The following is a 17,132-nucleotide window of genomic DNA, read 5'->3' as shown; positions in this document are numbered from 1 at the left end:
GAATGATATCCAGGTGTCCCAGAATCTGTGGCATAGCCATGAGTGGGCTTGAGCAGGCTGTGGCCCACTCACTTATCATCCAGGCCCATCCTCTGTCCCACCGCTTGCCCTGCTCATAGCATCCAGTGCTCTTGCTGAGGAGTGGGTTCAAGGCATGGGAGCTTGCCTTGCTCCACCCACTCACCCAGTGCTCCTTCTGAGGTCCAGGGTGGAAACACAGGCTTGGCTACTCTCTGACCATCTGGTGCTCCAGCCACAGAGCCAGGCCGGGGACTCACCCCGCTCCTCCCACCTGACACTCTTGCTGGAGCACCAGCTTGCAAGCCCACAACCGGCGTTCCCTGCAAACTATGCGACTGTGCGGCCACTCAGGAGAAAGTCAAATGCCGCACAGCTGATTAGCAGAGTGCTCACACTAAAGTCCCCCACTGCCCCGCTGGTGGTGCACATTCACACATGCCTCAGCGCACAGAAAATTTATTCCAAACAAGGATGGAAAAAAAAATCCGCACATGGATGGAAAAGATTAGTGGGAACATTGCTCCCATCCCCTGCTCCCCAGCTAGAGTGCTAGGGCAGGGCAAGCCCCACAGCTTGCCCCACTCATAGGCAGGAGCACTGGGCGGGCAGAAAGGGACAAGTCCCTCACACACTGACCCCCACTCCTCCCCTGGAGCTGGGCAAGCGCCTGGGCCCTGACCCTGCTGCCTGGCAGGCGCTCCAGGTTGGCATAGCAGGCCAACCTCCGCCTCTATCTTCCTCTCCCCCACTGGAACTGGGCAAGCCCCAGTGCCCTGACCCAGCTCCCCAGTGGGAGTACTGGGCAGATTGGGGCAGGACCCCAACCCCACTCCCTGGCTGGAGTGCCAGGCAGCGAGGCAGCACAGGTGGTGGGGCACTTTTTTTTCCCCCACCCCTCATTTTTCCAGGGCCGCTGGCCAGACTGTATCGCCACCCCAGGGCTAGGGGGTGAAAAATGGGGAGAGGTGGCCCGGATGGCTCCTGTCCTTGTCCTAAATCTGGGCCCACCCACGTGTCCCAGTGTGTCCATGCCACTGCCCACAACTGGAGGGGATCACTGGCTATCTTGACGGGTACACCACAGAACCATGGAACTGGGGCCTTGAAACTGCCTCAGCTGGAGCCGCAGCCACAATGAAGTTGTGCTGATTAGATAAGAAAGAAATGCAGAGGGCCAGTTCCTGTTCCATCACCCAGAAGGACTGGAAACTCGGCCCAGCTCTTCCTCTGAGCAGATGTTAGAGGAGCTCACAGTGCCCACTGTCAGGGGATTTTTTAATACCAGCATAAGAACGTGGCAATACTGGTAGCTGGTTGCCTCCCATGTGGCTCGGAAGACTTTGATGCATCCCTTTGTCACACTGAAGTTAGCCTGTGGCTTACCTGGTCAATTGCTTCCAGACAGTGCAGCAGCTGGAGCACTGCCTACCAGCTGCACCATCTCCCCTTGATGGAGTGCATGGGAATAAGCCAAGTTTGAAACTTTGGTTTTAAACTTTTACAGTTTGTAATGGACTGAATCCCCCTATGCTTTATCGAGCAACATCCAACTTTGTGGCACCGCAAGGCACGTGAAGTGAAATCTCAACCCGCTGAAGTGAATGCAAGTTTTGCTGTTGCAATGCAGGGTTCGTAAGAGCAGGAATAATACTCTGTGCATGTCAGACACTCATCCCCAACTGCAGCCCCTCTACATTGAGTGAGCCAGCCTGGCCTAATAGAGCCCTAGAAGACCTGTATTCAGCCACTGGAGGACTTTCCTGTGCTGGTGCTGTGGAAAATCTGAAGACCCCTTCACAAGACCTGGCTGGAGGATAGGCTGGATGGAAGAGGGACCTGGCATGGGCTGTGGTGCATAAACTCTGGGAAGTGCTGTAGTCTCTCACGTAGCCTAGGGCTGTTCTAACCAAGACTTGTCCCCTGGCCCAGAGATAAGTGATGCCAGAACCTCTCCAGACCCCAGAGCAGTCAAAGATCAGAAGTGTACAAAAGATCACCTAAAGCCATATTAACAGCATGCTCCACCCACTGCTTAGAGCTGAAAGTTAAGGGGCGCTCTGCATAGAATCATACCCCATATGGTGCTGGGCTCTCAAGACAGTCATCTTCTCAGACTGACCATTATTTAAACTCGTATTTCTTCATTTAATGGAGGGGACAAAAACACTTTATACACACTTTTATTTCAGAGGGCCGGTGGTTCAGCACACTCCTTTTACTGAGGGGGTTTAATGACTTGTTTTTAAAAGAAACAGCTGGTATGTTTTGCATATTAATATGCAGCTGTCATATGGTAAAGTTCTAGAACACTAAAAGCAGAGCTGATGACCACACTATATATAAAAACAATACGCTAGTGCTGGTAAGCAAGTGTGCACTTCACAGTCAGTGACATCAAATGGGCAGCTACACTAGCAAATTCTATGTACACATGGGAACAAATCTTGGCATACTGGGTGGAGTCATACTTGCAGATCACCTTAAAGATATTGCGCAAAACCATTCCCAAGTGTTACCTTAGTTTTGATCCCTATTTACTTTTTTATTTTCATTCCTCCTGGTTTCCTGTCTGCCTCTACTCTGCCTCTGCTTTTGCTTGCAATTCCTGCCCCTTCTCCCAGATCCCCAGCTCTATGCTATTCCTCCTCCAATAAGCTACTGATTTCATTTCTCATATGGGTTTATATCCGTGAACCTGCCCTGGCGGTTCCCTTGCATAAGAGTTATTGTCTGACCTCCACAGGAAAGGACACTATCATAGATTTATAAGGGTGCCAATGTGAATAAGCTAAAATGAAAGCAAATGTGGACAGGAAAATATTCATGGATCACAGAAGATTCCTTAATTTTATGTGAAACACAAGGCAACTTCATTCAGCACCAGGATATAAAATAATACCAACATTGGCCATTATAGGATGTGGTCTGAGCTCCTCTGAAATCCCCAGTATTTAATCTGTCAGTTACCGCACACAGATTTTGTGTTTACTGTCAGGTATTAATTCTCTACTCTTCCAAGCATAAAAATCATCAGGACTGGATAATATAGTTATGGAAATAGACTTCTTTATGAACTCGTTTTCACAGAGAATTCCTACCTTGTTTAAGTTTATGAAGAACCAGCCCTACTGACTGAAACCTTACACACAGTATATTATCTGTGTGTCACGGAGAAAGTACATCAGACATGATAAATACATTTGTTCTGGATTTAAATTTTATAGTTTGCAGCTGTTTGGACCCAAGCCTCTCAGAGAAGCAGAGGAAGTGCTGCATTTCAGAACCAGATGAAAGTCCTTTCATATCAGAGATACTGACAGGGTATTTTCTGTGAAGTCATTTTGACCCTGAAACTTGTTCCCAACCCTGGCCCAACAGGGCCTAGATTTCTCAGGCTGAATCTCCTCTACAAGCCAAAATTGATTTATTAATGCTGGGTTTTAGCAGTTCGATTTTGAGCATCCTCACCTCCCCAGATGCTCCCCACAAAATCAACTTATTGCTGCCACAGACAAGGCACCAAAATCGACTGTTGCAGCAGTGTATTATGGGAACCTATCCCCCAGTTACCTGAGCCCAGCTGCATTACTGAAAATGCAATGTATCATAAAATCAGTTACGGCTCAGTTGGTTGCTGCAAGCCTTACTTGGAGAACTGTGGTAAATGCAGAGCTACTACATTGCCTTCAATGGCCTTTGGATAAAGCCCATATAAAAATTTGCTCTGAAAGGACAGCCACTCTTGTGACTTGTGTCTGCTGAGGGAGACTTCTCCTTTGGTGGACATGATTTTTCGAGCTGGCTATTGTCAAGGGTCTTTTATCTGTACGGGTGACTTCCCCCAGGTGGCTAAAAGACCCCCAAATAGCAGCCAGCCAGCTACAGGACCCTCATTGTATGCAAGCTGCCTGGCACCTTGTGCAGCACATCCTTATGCCTACAGGGCTCAAGGTCAAGCCATGTGATGGGGTGGGCCACAGGAAAGTTGCAGACTGTGCAGTGCCTCCGAGGGGGGGAGGGGATGTGGGGGGTCACGACAAAATGTAAACTGCTGAAAAGAAGTTTCTTGTCCTCTCATACAAGCTTGACCCCCCCCACCAACAGCCTAGCTGCCACATGGTGCTGTAGGGACCGGGGGGCGGGGGTAGCTAGCAGGGGTATGCAAAGAACCACAGACCCCATAGCCACACTAACACCAAAGGAAAAAAAGATTTTTCAGCCTGTCACGACCCTACAGCTACAGGCTTCCCGGTGCCAAACTGAAACATTTTTCGTATTGCCTAATTCCTCCTGTTGCTTAATTCCTCTGACAGCAGTGGAGATGGAAGAGGCTGGAGTGGAAAACTGTCAGGCATTGTGAGGCACATACAGGACACGTCTGGAGGCTAACAAAGTCGATGTAAAGACATGGCGCTTCCCCACCCTTCATTCGGAATTTGAAATTCAAACTGAACACTACACCCATCAGGTTACTACAGTATCATATCGCTATTATGTTGATTTTAGTGCTCCATAAATCAAGCTAATGGAATTAACAGCGAAGACAGCACTTGAAAAAATCAGGCTAAGTGACTTAAAATTGACATTATCTCATAGTGTAGACCTAGCCTTAGTCTCCTTGGCACACTGCCTCTCTTCACCCTGGCCCTGGGGAATGGAAGTGGAATTCACATTCATCACTGGAAGCACTGGGGGAAAAGTTACTTTGTTAACTCTGCTGGAATTAATATTTTTATAATTTATTATGGTGGAAAAGGTAGGAAACTAATTATTGCTTGGGCACTAAAGACGACACGATGGGAACCTCTTAATTGAAATGGCATCTCTCTTATACACTTATAAGGCCCTACTTTGTTCACCATATTCTGAAAAGTGCAGGTCCCATAACATTTGGCTTCTATCAAATTTTGATTTTAATTCACTTATTTTGTACAGTCCACAATTTTGCATGTATTTTGAGTATGCAATTAACACTGCACTAACAGTCAGTGCCTATAAGGTTAAAGTGACTGGATTTGATTTCTACAGCAATTGTGTTAAGACATTTAGTCTCAACTTCACATTGTACCAGTCACTTTTTTAATTAATATAATATAGTTGCAGCAAATTGTCTGTTAATTAGCAGGCAGGACATAGTACTTGAGAGTTTACATTGTTCCAGCATTTTTTTCTTAAACAAATCCATCTACTTTGGCTTTCCAAATTACCACTATTTGTAGAGGTCCATTATTACTTTTCCATAATTTTCCATCTCTTATCTGCAACTCACCTGCAGTTATTTGATGATTGTCCTGTGATTCATGAAGGGACTTACTTCTAGAATAATGAGAACACATACCCCCTGTCACATTCTGGAGTGCAATCCAAACCAGACAGGGGCTGTGTCACCTCCTCCCCTGTAACCTTGAGTGCCCCAAACTGCACTGTCGCTGTGGTTCCGCCTGTACACTTCCAGCCTCTGTACAAGCATATGGCATCTTGAATGTCTGTATCATGCAGCGAGGCTTTGCCACACTTGAGCCCCCGCACCTAATGGCTTGAACTTTTGTAATGAAAAGGTGCCAGCTAAGCACTGCCTGGTTTACATTAAAAGTAAACAAGTTTAACACAAGGAGATAGGATTTTAAGTGATTTCAGGGGTAAAGGAGGGTGCTAAGAACATTTACAAGAAAATAAAAGTGAGAAAGCCCCTCTTTCTAGAGGCCAAGACTTAACAAAAGCTACAGCCTTTGTTCCAAATAATTTCTTCAGCAGTCTGCCTTGCAGTAAAATGGCTGATCACTACTGTGGTGCAGATTTCCCACAAATTCCAGACTCTCCTTGGTGGAAGATACCTTGATATTCTCTGCCCCTCTCCCCAGCACAGAAAAACATCAGAAATGTATTCTTCCAAAGCTTATCCCTGAAATCAAAGTTCATTCAAGCTATGAGGAAAGCAACACAAAGCCTCCAGGTGAAGGAAGTTTCATTCTCTCTTCTTCCCCTGCTGGGTGGTTGGTCTGTTTCCTGAAATCTCATCTCCCTGCTCACTTGATGGTTTGGAGTACAGTACCTCCAATGTCCTTTGCACTCCAGCTCTCTCTCCATGAACCTTGGAAATACCTTCCAGGTGGCCACATTCCTTGGTCTAGGCTGGCCAAACATAGTCCTGCCTGGAAGACAGACTTTGATCATGATTGCCAACATTTTTGGAATTTGTCCTCCACACATATACCACACATACATATTGCTTTCCATTGATCTCTCATATGACACCTCAAGCTTCAGGTGACAACATTAGGAAGTATGGGGCACATTCAACTTGTCAGGCCCAGACTCACCATCAAGGAGGGGAAGGGGACGAGGCGCAGGGAGCAGTTGCCCCAGGACCCAGCATTTCAAAGGGGCCTGGAGGCTCCAGCCACCATTGCTGATGAAGTAGCAGCAGTGGTGGCCAGAGTGCCTGGCCCCTTTGAAAAGCTGTACAGCGCTGTGGAGCTCTGAGGGAGCATGGTGCGGGAGGCAGGGTTGTCTGCCATGAACTGCCCAGCCACTCTTGGCCACACCCCTTCTAGGAGCGGGGACAGGGAGCCACATGCTCTCCCTCTCCCTCCATCCCCCTTTGCCACTGAGCCCACAGTGGCTGTTGGCATTGCTGGTCAGGCCAGCAGAAACTTCCTACCAGATAACAATGAGCCCGTTGTTTCCCTGCATTGGGATGTTTTGGGGTCACACTACCTACTTCACTTCTTTTACAGAGCTATTAAAGGGTTGCATAGTGCTGCTCAGACAGTCAACAATAAGTAAGTCCCCATAAGCTCCATTTCCACCAGACAGCAGCTATGGATTGAACAGAGTTTTATGTTTGCATCTGTACCATGTGCAGGAATGTGCCAGAGGCGACCAGCTCCTTGCTAGGATCCTGTCCCCAAGCTGAAAGCCAGATCAGGGAAGTTGCTGATTTTAGTGAGTTAAATCCTTCTCTGGTACTGCGAAAGCATCCCTGCCAGGCAGGATTTTTAATCCTACTTCTTCTCCAGAGAACACCATTTGCTTAGAAATCCATCGAGTGCCAGCTATCCTGAAGACATTTTTGCAGAGAAGAATCCTCCCCATACCTGGGCTCTCATACTATAGGAAGCAAATTAAACACATCAATGAATTCAGAATAGATTTCAGAAGCAGAAAGACTGCCAACAAAGTGCATTTCAATATACTTGCTTGCCAAGTTCTATTGCCTCCCTCCTGATTATGAGAAAGAATCTGTTTCAATGGGAAAACAAATGAATAGGTTCTCCAGTTTCTCGCTCTTCTCTGCAGCATATGGGCCATGTCTACACGTGCACGCTACTTCGAAGTAGCGGCGCCAACTTCGAAATAGCGCCTGTCACGGCTACACGTGTTGGGCGCTATTTCAAAGTTGAAATCGACGTTAGGTGGCGAGACGTCGAAGTCGCTAACCCCATGAGGGGATGGGAATAGCTCCCTACTTCGAAGTTGAACGTCGAAGTAGGGCACGTGTAGATGATCTGCGTCCCGCAACATCGAAATAGCGGGGTCCGCCACGGCGGCCATCAGCTGAGGGGTTGAGAGACGCTCTCTCTCCAGCCCCTGCGGGGCTCTATGTTCATCGTGTGCAGCAGCCCTTAGCCCAGGGCTTCTGGCTGCTGCTGCCACAGCTGAGGATCCATGCTGCATGCACAGGGTCTGCAACTAGTTGTTGGCTCTGTGGATCTTGTGTTGTTTAGTGCAACTGTGTCTGGGAGGGGGCCCTTTAAGGGAGTGGCTTGTTGTTGAGTCTGCCCTGTGACCCTGTCTGCAGCTGTTCCTGGCACCCTTATTTCGATGTGTGCTACTTTGGCGTATAGACGTTCCCTCGCAGCACCTATTTCAATGTGGTGCTGCCCAACATCGAAGTTGAACGTCGACGTTGCCAGCCCTGGAGGACGTGTAGACATCGAAATAGACTATTTCGATGTCGCTACATCGAAATAAGCTATTTCGATGTAGCGCGCACGTGTAGACGTAGCCATGAAGTTTAAATCACAGGGTAAAGCAGAACATTTTTTGCAGGAGCCACTGGTTGAACAAGTGTTGACACATCACTGGCCAAGCAGCTACAGAACAAGAATAATCTCCATTTCCATCAATATATTCTACTTTCCCATGTTACAGGGCAATTTTCCTTAGATGTTCTACTACTGTACTAGCCATGACTTAGTTCTAATAGATTTGTGCATATTTTAGTTTTTATAGTTTTATCTTTTACATTCCTTTTAAACATGTAAGTTTTCATCATAGCCTCATGCCCCAATTCTGTGAAACCCCAAATTCTTCCCCGGTGTCTATTTTCAGGAAAGTGCAAGCGTCAAATCTAACTTCTTCGTTCATCTAAAATAGATTTCTCTGGACCATTTTTGAACCAGCTGCTCTATAGCGGTGGTCAATTGCTAGGCCTCCCAAGACATTAAAGCTCAGCTACCAGGTATTTTATTTGAATGAGTACAGACAAATCTTAAATGCAATAATTTATTGTTATTTTGTCAGATATAGTACTGTGCAGTGGTGTGGGAGGGAAGGGTAGAAGGGACAGGGCGTTCTCAGCAGAGGAGGTGGTCAGGTCAGGGGTGGTTGAGCGAAGAAGTAGAATGGGGACAGGGCTTGAAGGGGAAAAGAGGGTCAAGCAGCCCCTGGCAAAACAACAAGGGACATGCATTTAAAGCAAGCTGTGTGCTCCCTCCACTTCTTTGTGTTACTTCTGCTGGTAATTTTTTAATTTACCCCTAATAAAGGCCCACTCTGTGTTGAAAAAGGCAGCTAATCAAATGCAAAATCAAAAAGTACAGAAGTACCAACCAAAAAGATGAAAGTCAGTGACTAGGACAGAATGGTTGAAGAGTTGAGAGCAAGATTATTTTACTACTGAACATAAAGGGAGGCCGCTGTGCTTAATTTGCAACAAGGTGAAAAAGAATACGTTAAACAGACATTATGAAACGTTCCATTTCTCTCAAATAGCAAAATTTTCAGTAGCTTCTGACCAGTGTGCTCAACAGTTTTCAAAGCTGAAGAAGCCCTGGAAATGCAGCGGCAGGTACTTAAATGAACATTAGATGAGAGTGACATAATGACCTTGGCTAGCGTTTGCATTGCTTGGTTGCTTGCAAAAAATGGAAAGCCATTCTCAGATGACAAATTAGCGAAACTATGCATCACCGAATCCTCAGATGTTTTATTTGATGGGTTTAAAACCAGGTGGAAATTATTAAACTTGTTAAATGTCTGCAACTCAGCAAGCACACTGTGAGTTGCAGGGTGCAAGATACAGCTGCCAATTGTGGAGATCAGCTTTCCAGAACTTTACGTTCAGGTATGGCCCTCAGTACAGTGCTGGATGAAGGCAAAGATATTAATGGAAGCGGGTTCATTATGTTGACAGTGACTTGAACATGACACAATAACTTTCAGATCTCTTAGGGAGATGCAGACAAGCACAGGTTTCAAGGTTTTTTTGTTTGCTTTGGTTTGTGGCATTTACCTTTTTTTTTTTTTTTTTAAGAGCAAAAATTATCTTCAGAAAAAATTGTACCAGTTACAAGAGATAGGTGCCCAGTCATGACAGAAAAACATCATGGATTTGTGGCTTTGCTGACAGCTTGTGTACCTGACATATTTGGTGTGCATTGTGTAATACACCAAGAAGTGCCCTGTGCTAAGCTTGGTGAGGAAGACAAATTGACAGCTGTAATGGACACAGTGGAGCAGGTTGTTAACTTCATTCACACTTGTCCCCTGCTTCACCATCAGTTTGTGGAACTTGGAGACCTAATGGAAACAGAATATGGAGACCTCGTCATGCACACTGAAGTGTCCTGGTTAAGCTATGGTAAAGTACTGGAACACTTCCTGGCACTTTTCTACCAGAAATCAAGCAGCTTCTTGCACAGAAATCTCAAATGTTCTCAGAGTGAGAAGGTGAAAGCTGGAGTTTGGATGTGGATTTTCTCACTGACATCACTGGTCACCTGAATAAGGCATTGCAGGGGGACATACAATTAGTTTGGGTAAGAGATAAGTGTCAGAAAACTCATGCTACATCTGCAGTTAACATCAACTCAATTACCTTGATGTGACTACACTCACTTCCTGAATTTGAAAGAACGCTAGACGCGCTGATCAAGGAAATTAATATGATCCATCATTTCACATCCAAGTGTTGTCTACACTGGCAGAACATTTTGAGAACCGCTCTTCTCAGAGCTCTGACGCCTGTCCTCTCTTTGCTCTCAAATCCATTTGAATTTGATCGGAACAAACGTAGAGGAGTATGTCAAAGGCTTGGAGTTGATAAAAGGAAGTCTGAGAGGGAAATAATTCACGTTCCTGTCCTGGGTGAAGATGGCATTAACCAGGTAAAAGGAGAAAATGGGTTAACATACACATGTAAGCACACTTTTTCTTTTATGAGACATCAAGTGCAAGAAGGGGCGCAGACTAACAGAAACCTCAGTGCTGAACTGTGAAGTGTTTGCACAGCTCTTATTCCTAATATAAGAAAGCCTGTAAAGGACAGATCCAACCCTAACGTCACACTAGGATGTATTGTAAAGTAAATGTAAATGTTTTGGTTTTTACTATTGAAGGTGATGACAATTCTATTATTAATGACTAGATTTATGAATGACAACGTTATGAGATATTCAGCAAGTTGTGCATTAAAGTATTTAATCTTATTCTTGGTGTCATGGTTAGAGCACATGCCCAATTTCAATCTTGCAACCCAATCACCGATCCCAGAAAGTAATTTTTAGTATAACAAAATCATTTTACCAGTCATTGTTTCCACTCAAATTTTTCATTCCCCCTGCCCCGCCCATGCATACTCATTGGACTACTTTCAACTCCTTTGTAGTTAAAAAAATGGTGGTCTACATTTACAAACAAAGCATGCGCTCACTCATGCGCACACACAAACATCTGCATACAGGCCTGAAAGGCGTCCCAGGAGTTAGTTACAAAACTTCAAAGAGAAGTCAAGTAGCTAGTGCCTGTTGCAATGCACAATCAACCTGCACCCAGACCGCAGACAGACACATGCAATGTTTCTGTTGTTGTGGAAGTTTTTTCACTAGAGACACAAACTGATAAACCATGGGGATCAATTAGCTTTCTCTGTAGGTGGTTTTTTGTTTTTTTTTTTTAAACTTTTCTTCTCCTCTGCTTCCCCAAGCATAGGCCCTTTAAGTAATTTCTTTAGAGCAGGGGTAGGCAAAATACAACCTGCAGGCTGAATCCAGATTGCCAAACATTTGGATGTGGCCTGCAGCCCAGCAGGCCCTTCAGGCAGTCTCTCTATCTGCCACGGCACCACAAGCTGCTCAAAGTGGCCAGCTGTTGGGAACAACATGCGTCTCTGCACAGCGCACCCTTTAGAGGCAGGGAAGTCTACACACACAGCCCAGTACCATCCGCACTGCCTCCCACTGGCTGGAGATCCCTGCTTCCCCCTCCTTCAGGGCGCACACCATGCAGAAGCCTACACACGGCTCATAGTGGCTGGCTGCTGGGACCAGTGTGATGGCTGCAGCAGCCAGGGAGACCTCCTGAGGGTCCTGCTGGGCCACCAGCTGGGAGCTACCTATGGTAAGATCCTCCCGGTCAGAGCCTGCAGCTGGCGCCCCGTCCCAGACTCTTACCCCAATCCCCTACCCCAGGTCACAACCCCTTTCCAGCACCCAAACTCCCTCCCTGACCCTGGAACCCCTCCTGCTTCTCTGCCCCAGAACCACCTCCTGAGCCAAACTCCCCCCCCACCCGCCGCCACAGTTCCCACACTCCTTCCTGCACACCAGGACACTGCCCCGAGCTCCCTCCTGTACACAAGCACCAGCCCAGACCTTACACCTCCACCATTAATATTGTGGAACACTGCAGCCCCAGACTCCCATCAAAAATTATTGCCCACCTCTGCTTTAGAGGAAGTGCCCGGCAATGGCAGACCATCCACAGAAGACAGAAGTCCTGTGTTGTCAGCCTCCTATTGTCTCCTGTAGTCCATGAATGACTCAGTCTCACAGTCCTACCTTTTGCTCTGTATGTCAAGCTTATAGCGAGCTCTGAACCGAACCTCCCTGTGTACTCAAGTTTCTGATCTCAATCATTCCCCTGCTCTGGAATGCCTCCGCATTGGACAGAGCATGCTTACTGTGACATCCTACGCTGTCAGGGTGCGTAATTATCATGGTTCCAGCATGAAAGACTTTTACCTACTCCTGTACTTCAAGTGATAAAACAAGTGCTTGTGGAATGCAGGTCTTAAATTCAGTTGCCGCTGAGTACCAAAGTGCCTGCATCCACCTCTGGCTACAGTGCATTTTATCAAGTTACTGGAACATCTTAAAAATCAAAAACACAAATAACGGCTGTAATAGAGAGATGATACTCAGTTGGCATGTTGGCTCCACACGCAAAGTCACACAGCAGTGCCTAAACTGCCGAACTCTTTTCCATGCATACAATGATCTCAGTGTAAAGCCTGGGATTTCCTGGGATATGCTCTTTAGTTATCCCAAAGTCCTGGAAAAATCCAAGAGAGATCCTCAGCAAATGCCACTTACAAATCTCTTCCCATCTCCCCACGTCAGTGAGTTTCATGTAGTAATGAACGACCAGCTCCTTCTCACTTTCAATACGCTCAAAATATATAAATGAAAGATGGAGATATTTTAGGTCTCATTCCACAGAATAACACAAACTAGATAAACAAGCTCAACTTGTTCACTAGCCAATAGATCTGACAAGTTAATGTGAAACGGGACAATGTAAAACAGAAAGCAAAGTCCCTGATATGGACTAAGTTGAAATTTCAGACCTGGGGACAACCATTCCATCCTGCCATAGGCAGTAAAAAAGTGGTTACCTAAAACTGGAAGAACAAATCAAAACATGCCATGACGACTTCTAGCATAGGGTGGCCTGGGTAAGATGCAATGTTGATGAGTGTGTTTCCAATGTTATTTGTCAGACTCATTAATGATTAAAAGGCACCTAGAAGTTTTTTGATTTGAGCTTTTACAGTACACTATCAGGTTTACTTTTTAATGGAACTCTTTCTGGAAAATTACCTCTTGGGAAAATTACTAAGTAAGATTTTCAGGAAAAACCTAGAGAGAAAGGATCAGTAGCCAGAGGTGTCAAATTGTTGATTGACCTGGGTACTATAATGATCAAGAGGCAGGTTAGCGATGTAAGCACCAGGTTTGAAATACCCAGACTTCCTGAAATCCTTGGTTCCAATCTCCTCATGATTGGTTTCCTTCATAGACCAATTAAACTTCACGCAATTTACTAATGAGAATCTTAAAAACAAATAAATGAAACTTTTAAGAAACGTAAAAATAAATAAAACCCCAACGCAAACAGAAATAAAGGTAGTAAACTGTAACTGCTGGGTTTCAGAAAGCTCTATGCCAGTCCTATTCAGACCTGTGCATAAAAGAATTAAGTTAATTGTTCATCTGCCTGATGATAGCCAAGTATGTCATTACTTGTGCTTTTTAAAAAAACAAGAGCAAAAAAGTCAGCTTTCACTTTATTCCAAAGCCACATAGCAGAATACAAAGAGAATAATTACGGAACTACTGGATGGAAAGCAATCATGGTATTTTAGTTAAAGAAAGCTGAGATTAAGTAGTATAATGTACTCATCTGTTGTCTGTCATAATGAAGGCAGTAATTTGTTCAAAAACCATTTAAATAACTCAAATCATTTAGCATGCATAGTAAACCACCATGACATACAAAACATTTAAAAAGCTATAATTTGTTGGAAATCAGAGGACAGGGATAAAATGGCAACAATATGTATGGTTACAATGATACAATTATATCTTTAGGATTTCTAGGAGCAATTTACGGGGTGAGGAGGGAATGCAACTCAAGTCAACATGGATGACTGCAAAATTTAAGAATTATTGTTGAGATGAAACAAATAAAGCTTTTCCTTCTTGAAACTGGATGAAGGTTATACAGAACCTACCCACTGGTGATTGCTAGAAAATTCTTTCAAGAATTATCAAGGCTGCTCTAGAGTGGAGATAGTGGCTGAGAGCCCATTAAGGCAGACTGGAGCACTGGATGGGGTGCTATTATGGGATTACGTGAGCTCAGGCTACAGTAACAAGCTATGCATATACTATTATTATTTCTTTTGACAAGTACAAATCAAGCACAGATCCACCTTCCACAGTGTTTGGTTCTCTATATAGTCACTTTACCTTGAGATTAACAAATTTCACTTACCACATGTCCTGGGAGTAGGGCACGTTTTCTACAGGTTTCAAATACCTTTTTGGTACTGCAGAACTCACTTGAAATGAATCCCCCATTAACACATACTCCTTTCATAAAGAATAGATGGTTTATTCATGAGAGAGAGAGAGAGAGAGAGAGATTCCCTTTTAAAGAAAGATTTGGATTCTGAAGCTAACTTAAGGGCAGCACTTCCTGGTCCAGGACTTCCTGATCCAATGGATCTAAACGCAAAGGAGATGCAGTAGGGTATCTCCTATTCTAACTTCCAGACAGGAAAAAGCAGTTGGGATGGGCTGGTATCATAGCTCCACAGCCACCACCAGACTAGGGCCCCGATCCTGCAAACACTTATGCACGTGCTTAGCTTTCTAACTGAGGAGTCCAACTGAATTCAACTGAACTACTTGTGACCGTAAAGTTTCCATCATTTCAAACATTGCAGAGCTCCCCATATGTGATTCAAATGGGGATCAGTCTAACCTGTGGCATAAAAACCTCCTGCTTTCAGTTGAGTCCAGGGTAAAATTCCTAAGTGATTTTCAGAATTATATTCCAATGCAGAATTGCAGCATCCAATAGGAAGGAAAGAGCAGAGAAGGAGCAAGAGATTATTTAAAAAGGTGTGCGTGTTAGAGTGTAAATATATATTTTAAATTACAGTGTATGAAAAACGAAGAGGCAGGTAAACCATCTTTGGGTTGTAAGTCACAGATGTTTGACAATTTACCCAGTATGAACAATCCCTCCTTAAATCAACCCAGATAAAGAAACATATTTACAGAAAAAGAGAGATCAAAGTCCAATAGAAAGCTGATTTCCCAAAATTTATTAAATTTATCTTCATGTTAGTAAACACCTACAGCCCAATCTACACGAGGGATCAAAGTCGATTCCAGATACACAATTCTAGCCATGCTATTAGCATAGCTAGAATCCACTTACCAGGACTGATTTAGTATTGTGGTGTAGATCAGGGCTCTTCAGGCTCATGCTGACGTCCCTTCCTCCAAACGGCAGCATGAAGTACCAGGGTCGATGGCCAAGCCCAGAGAGATTGATTTTGCCATGTCTTCCTCCCTACAAACCCACATTAAGTATAGACATATCCTCAGTCTAACAATGCTTCTAAACAAGTATTTGTTTATGGAGTACAATTTATTGGGAAAATGAAACAATAATGTCAAGTTTATCCACTTCACATGTTACTATCTCAGTGACCTACCATTCTATTAACCTCTCATGACATTCTTACTCAGTAAAAAGAGTAGAGTGGAATAAATATTTCCAAAGAGAGAATTCTTGAAGAATTCTTAATTCATGATCTAAAGTTAATTTTAATTTTACTGTATTCTCAATTTGTTTGGTATTTGCCTTCCATGAACATTACTGACATGGAGCTACACTAATGCTAGTAGCAGCCGAAATGCATTGCATATTAAACTGTAAAATATATAACTCACAATGTATTAGTTAATTACACAAGTCTTCCCATCTGGGAAGGGAAACAATACCACATCACTTGGGAATCTCCATAATGGCCAGTTAATGACCGACAACCATTTTTACTAGAAACATTTGTAAGATTTCCAGTCAAATAGATTTACACATTTTGAAATCCATTTGCCGTGCTAAAAGGATGAAGTTAGTCAAATAAAATGACTCCTCCTTACCATCTAAGATGACAAGATAATTTGATACTTCACTTATTATTCATTATTTTAAAATACTGCTAGAGCTCAAACACATCAAAAACTAATAAAAACTAGATGTGACCAATACAAATGAACCCACAAGAGAAATTGCAAACTTAACCTATTCTTAAGAAAATCTTTGTTATTATATGCAACGGTTCCCTTAAAATAACACGAGCCGTGTCTACACTAGCAAGTTCTTTCAAAATAGTTTTGAAAGGAGGGCCCCTTTCAAAAGGCCGTGGAGCAATCACACACAAAAAGTGCTCTTTCAAAAATAATTTCAGGAAGACCCCCTTCTTTCAAGATCATCTTTCAAAAGAAGGCATGCATAGATGCTCTGCAGGACATTCTTTTGAAAGAGCAGTCCTCCATGGTAGCAGCCAGCTGGTGTGTGGAGGTGCCCGTGCCAGCATAAGTGGGGCTCTGTGGTCAGTGTGTGCAGCTGCATTTAAAGTTGCAGGGACCCAGAAACCCAGTGGCAGGAAGCTGAGCACGTGCTGGCTGCAGGAACCCCACGAGTCCAACAGCATGCTGTTCCAGGGGTGCCAGAGCAGAGCAAGGCATCCCACCAGCCCTATCGCCAGCTCACAGGACACCTGTGCCAGAGGAAATCGCTGGAGGCCAGCCAGGGGCCAAAGAAGAGGACCCCCTCCTGGAGCGAGGTGGAGATTAAAGACTTGTTGGGAATGTGGGGGGAGGAGGAGGTGCTCCTCCACACCAGTGGCTGGCACCGGAGTGCCACAGCTTTTGTCCAGCTGTCGGCAGGACTCAGGACCCGGGGGTGCCCCGCACCCCACACAGCTGACCAGGTGAAGTCAAAAGTAAAGGAGTTGTGGAAGGCATACACCCAGGCCTGGGATGCAGCCAGCTGCTCGGGGCCAGCACCCACTGGCTACCCCCACTACAGAGCCCTCGACTGGCTACTGGAGCAGAAGGACACGGCCGAGCCAGAAGCCATGCTGGACACAGCAGTGCCAGAGGTGGAGCCCCAGCTGGTACCGGACAACCAGCCATGGCCAGGAGCTGGAGATATCCTTGGATGAGGGGCAGGTCCTGGTGATCATGATCCCCTCTGGCTCCTCAAGCCAGGACTCCTCCATCTGGGCCACCCTTGAAGTCCTCGAG

General features: G+C 45.0%; 1 protein-coding gene across 2 annotated transcripts in view; it reads right to left on the bottom strand.

Moving 5' to 3' along the window:
• Positions 1 to 17,132, bottom strand: part of ST6GALNAC3 (ST6 N-acetylgalactosaminide alpha-2,6-sialyltransferase 3) — a 308,982-nt gene that overhangs the window by 242,997 nt on the left and 48,853 nt on the right. The window contains exon 1 of one of the 2 annotated variants that reach the window (XM_075002901.1): positions 15,256 to 15,305. The exons of the other annotated variant lie outside the window; for it this stretch is intronic. Coding sequence (XP_074859002.1) covers positions 15,256 to 15,303 — 48 coding nt within the window. The 5' untranslated portion in view covers positions 15,304 to 15,305. Of the gene's footprint in view, positions 1 to 15,255; positions 15,306 to 17,132 lie in introns of those variants that run through there. 2 annotated transcript variants of the gene reach the window in all.

The sequence above is a fragment of the Carettochelys insculpta genome, chromosome 9 (assembly GCF_033958435.1).
Source record: "Carettochelys insculpta isolate YL-2023 chromosome 9, ASM3395843v1, whole genome shotgun sequence".
NCBI lineage: Eukaryota > Metazoa > Chordata > Testudines > Carettochelyidae > Carettochelys > Carettochelys insculpta.
This window is presented reverse-complemented; position numbering and strand designations above follow the sequence as displayed.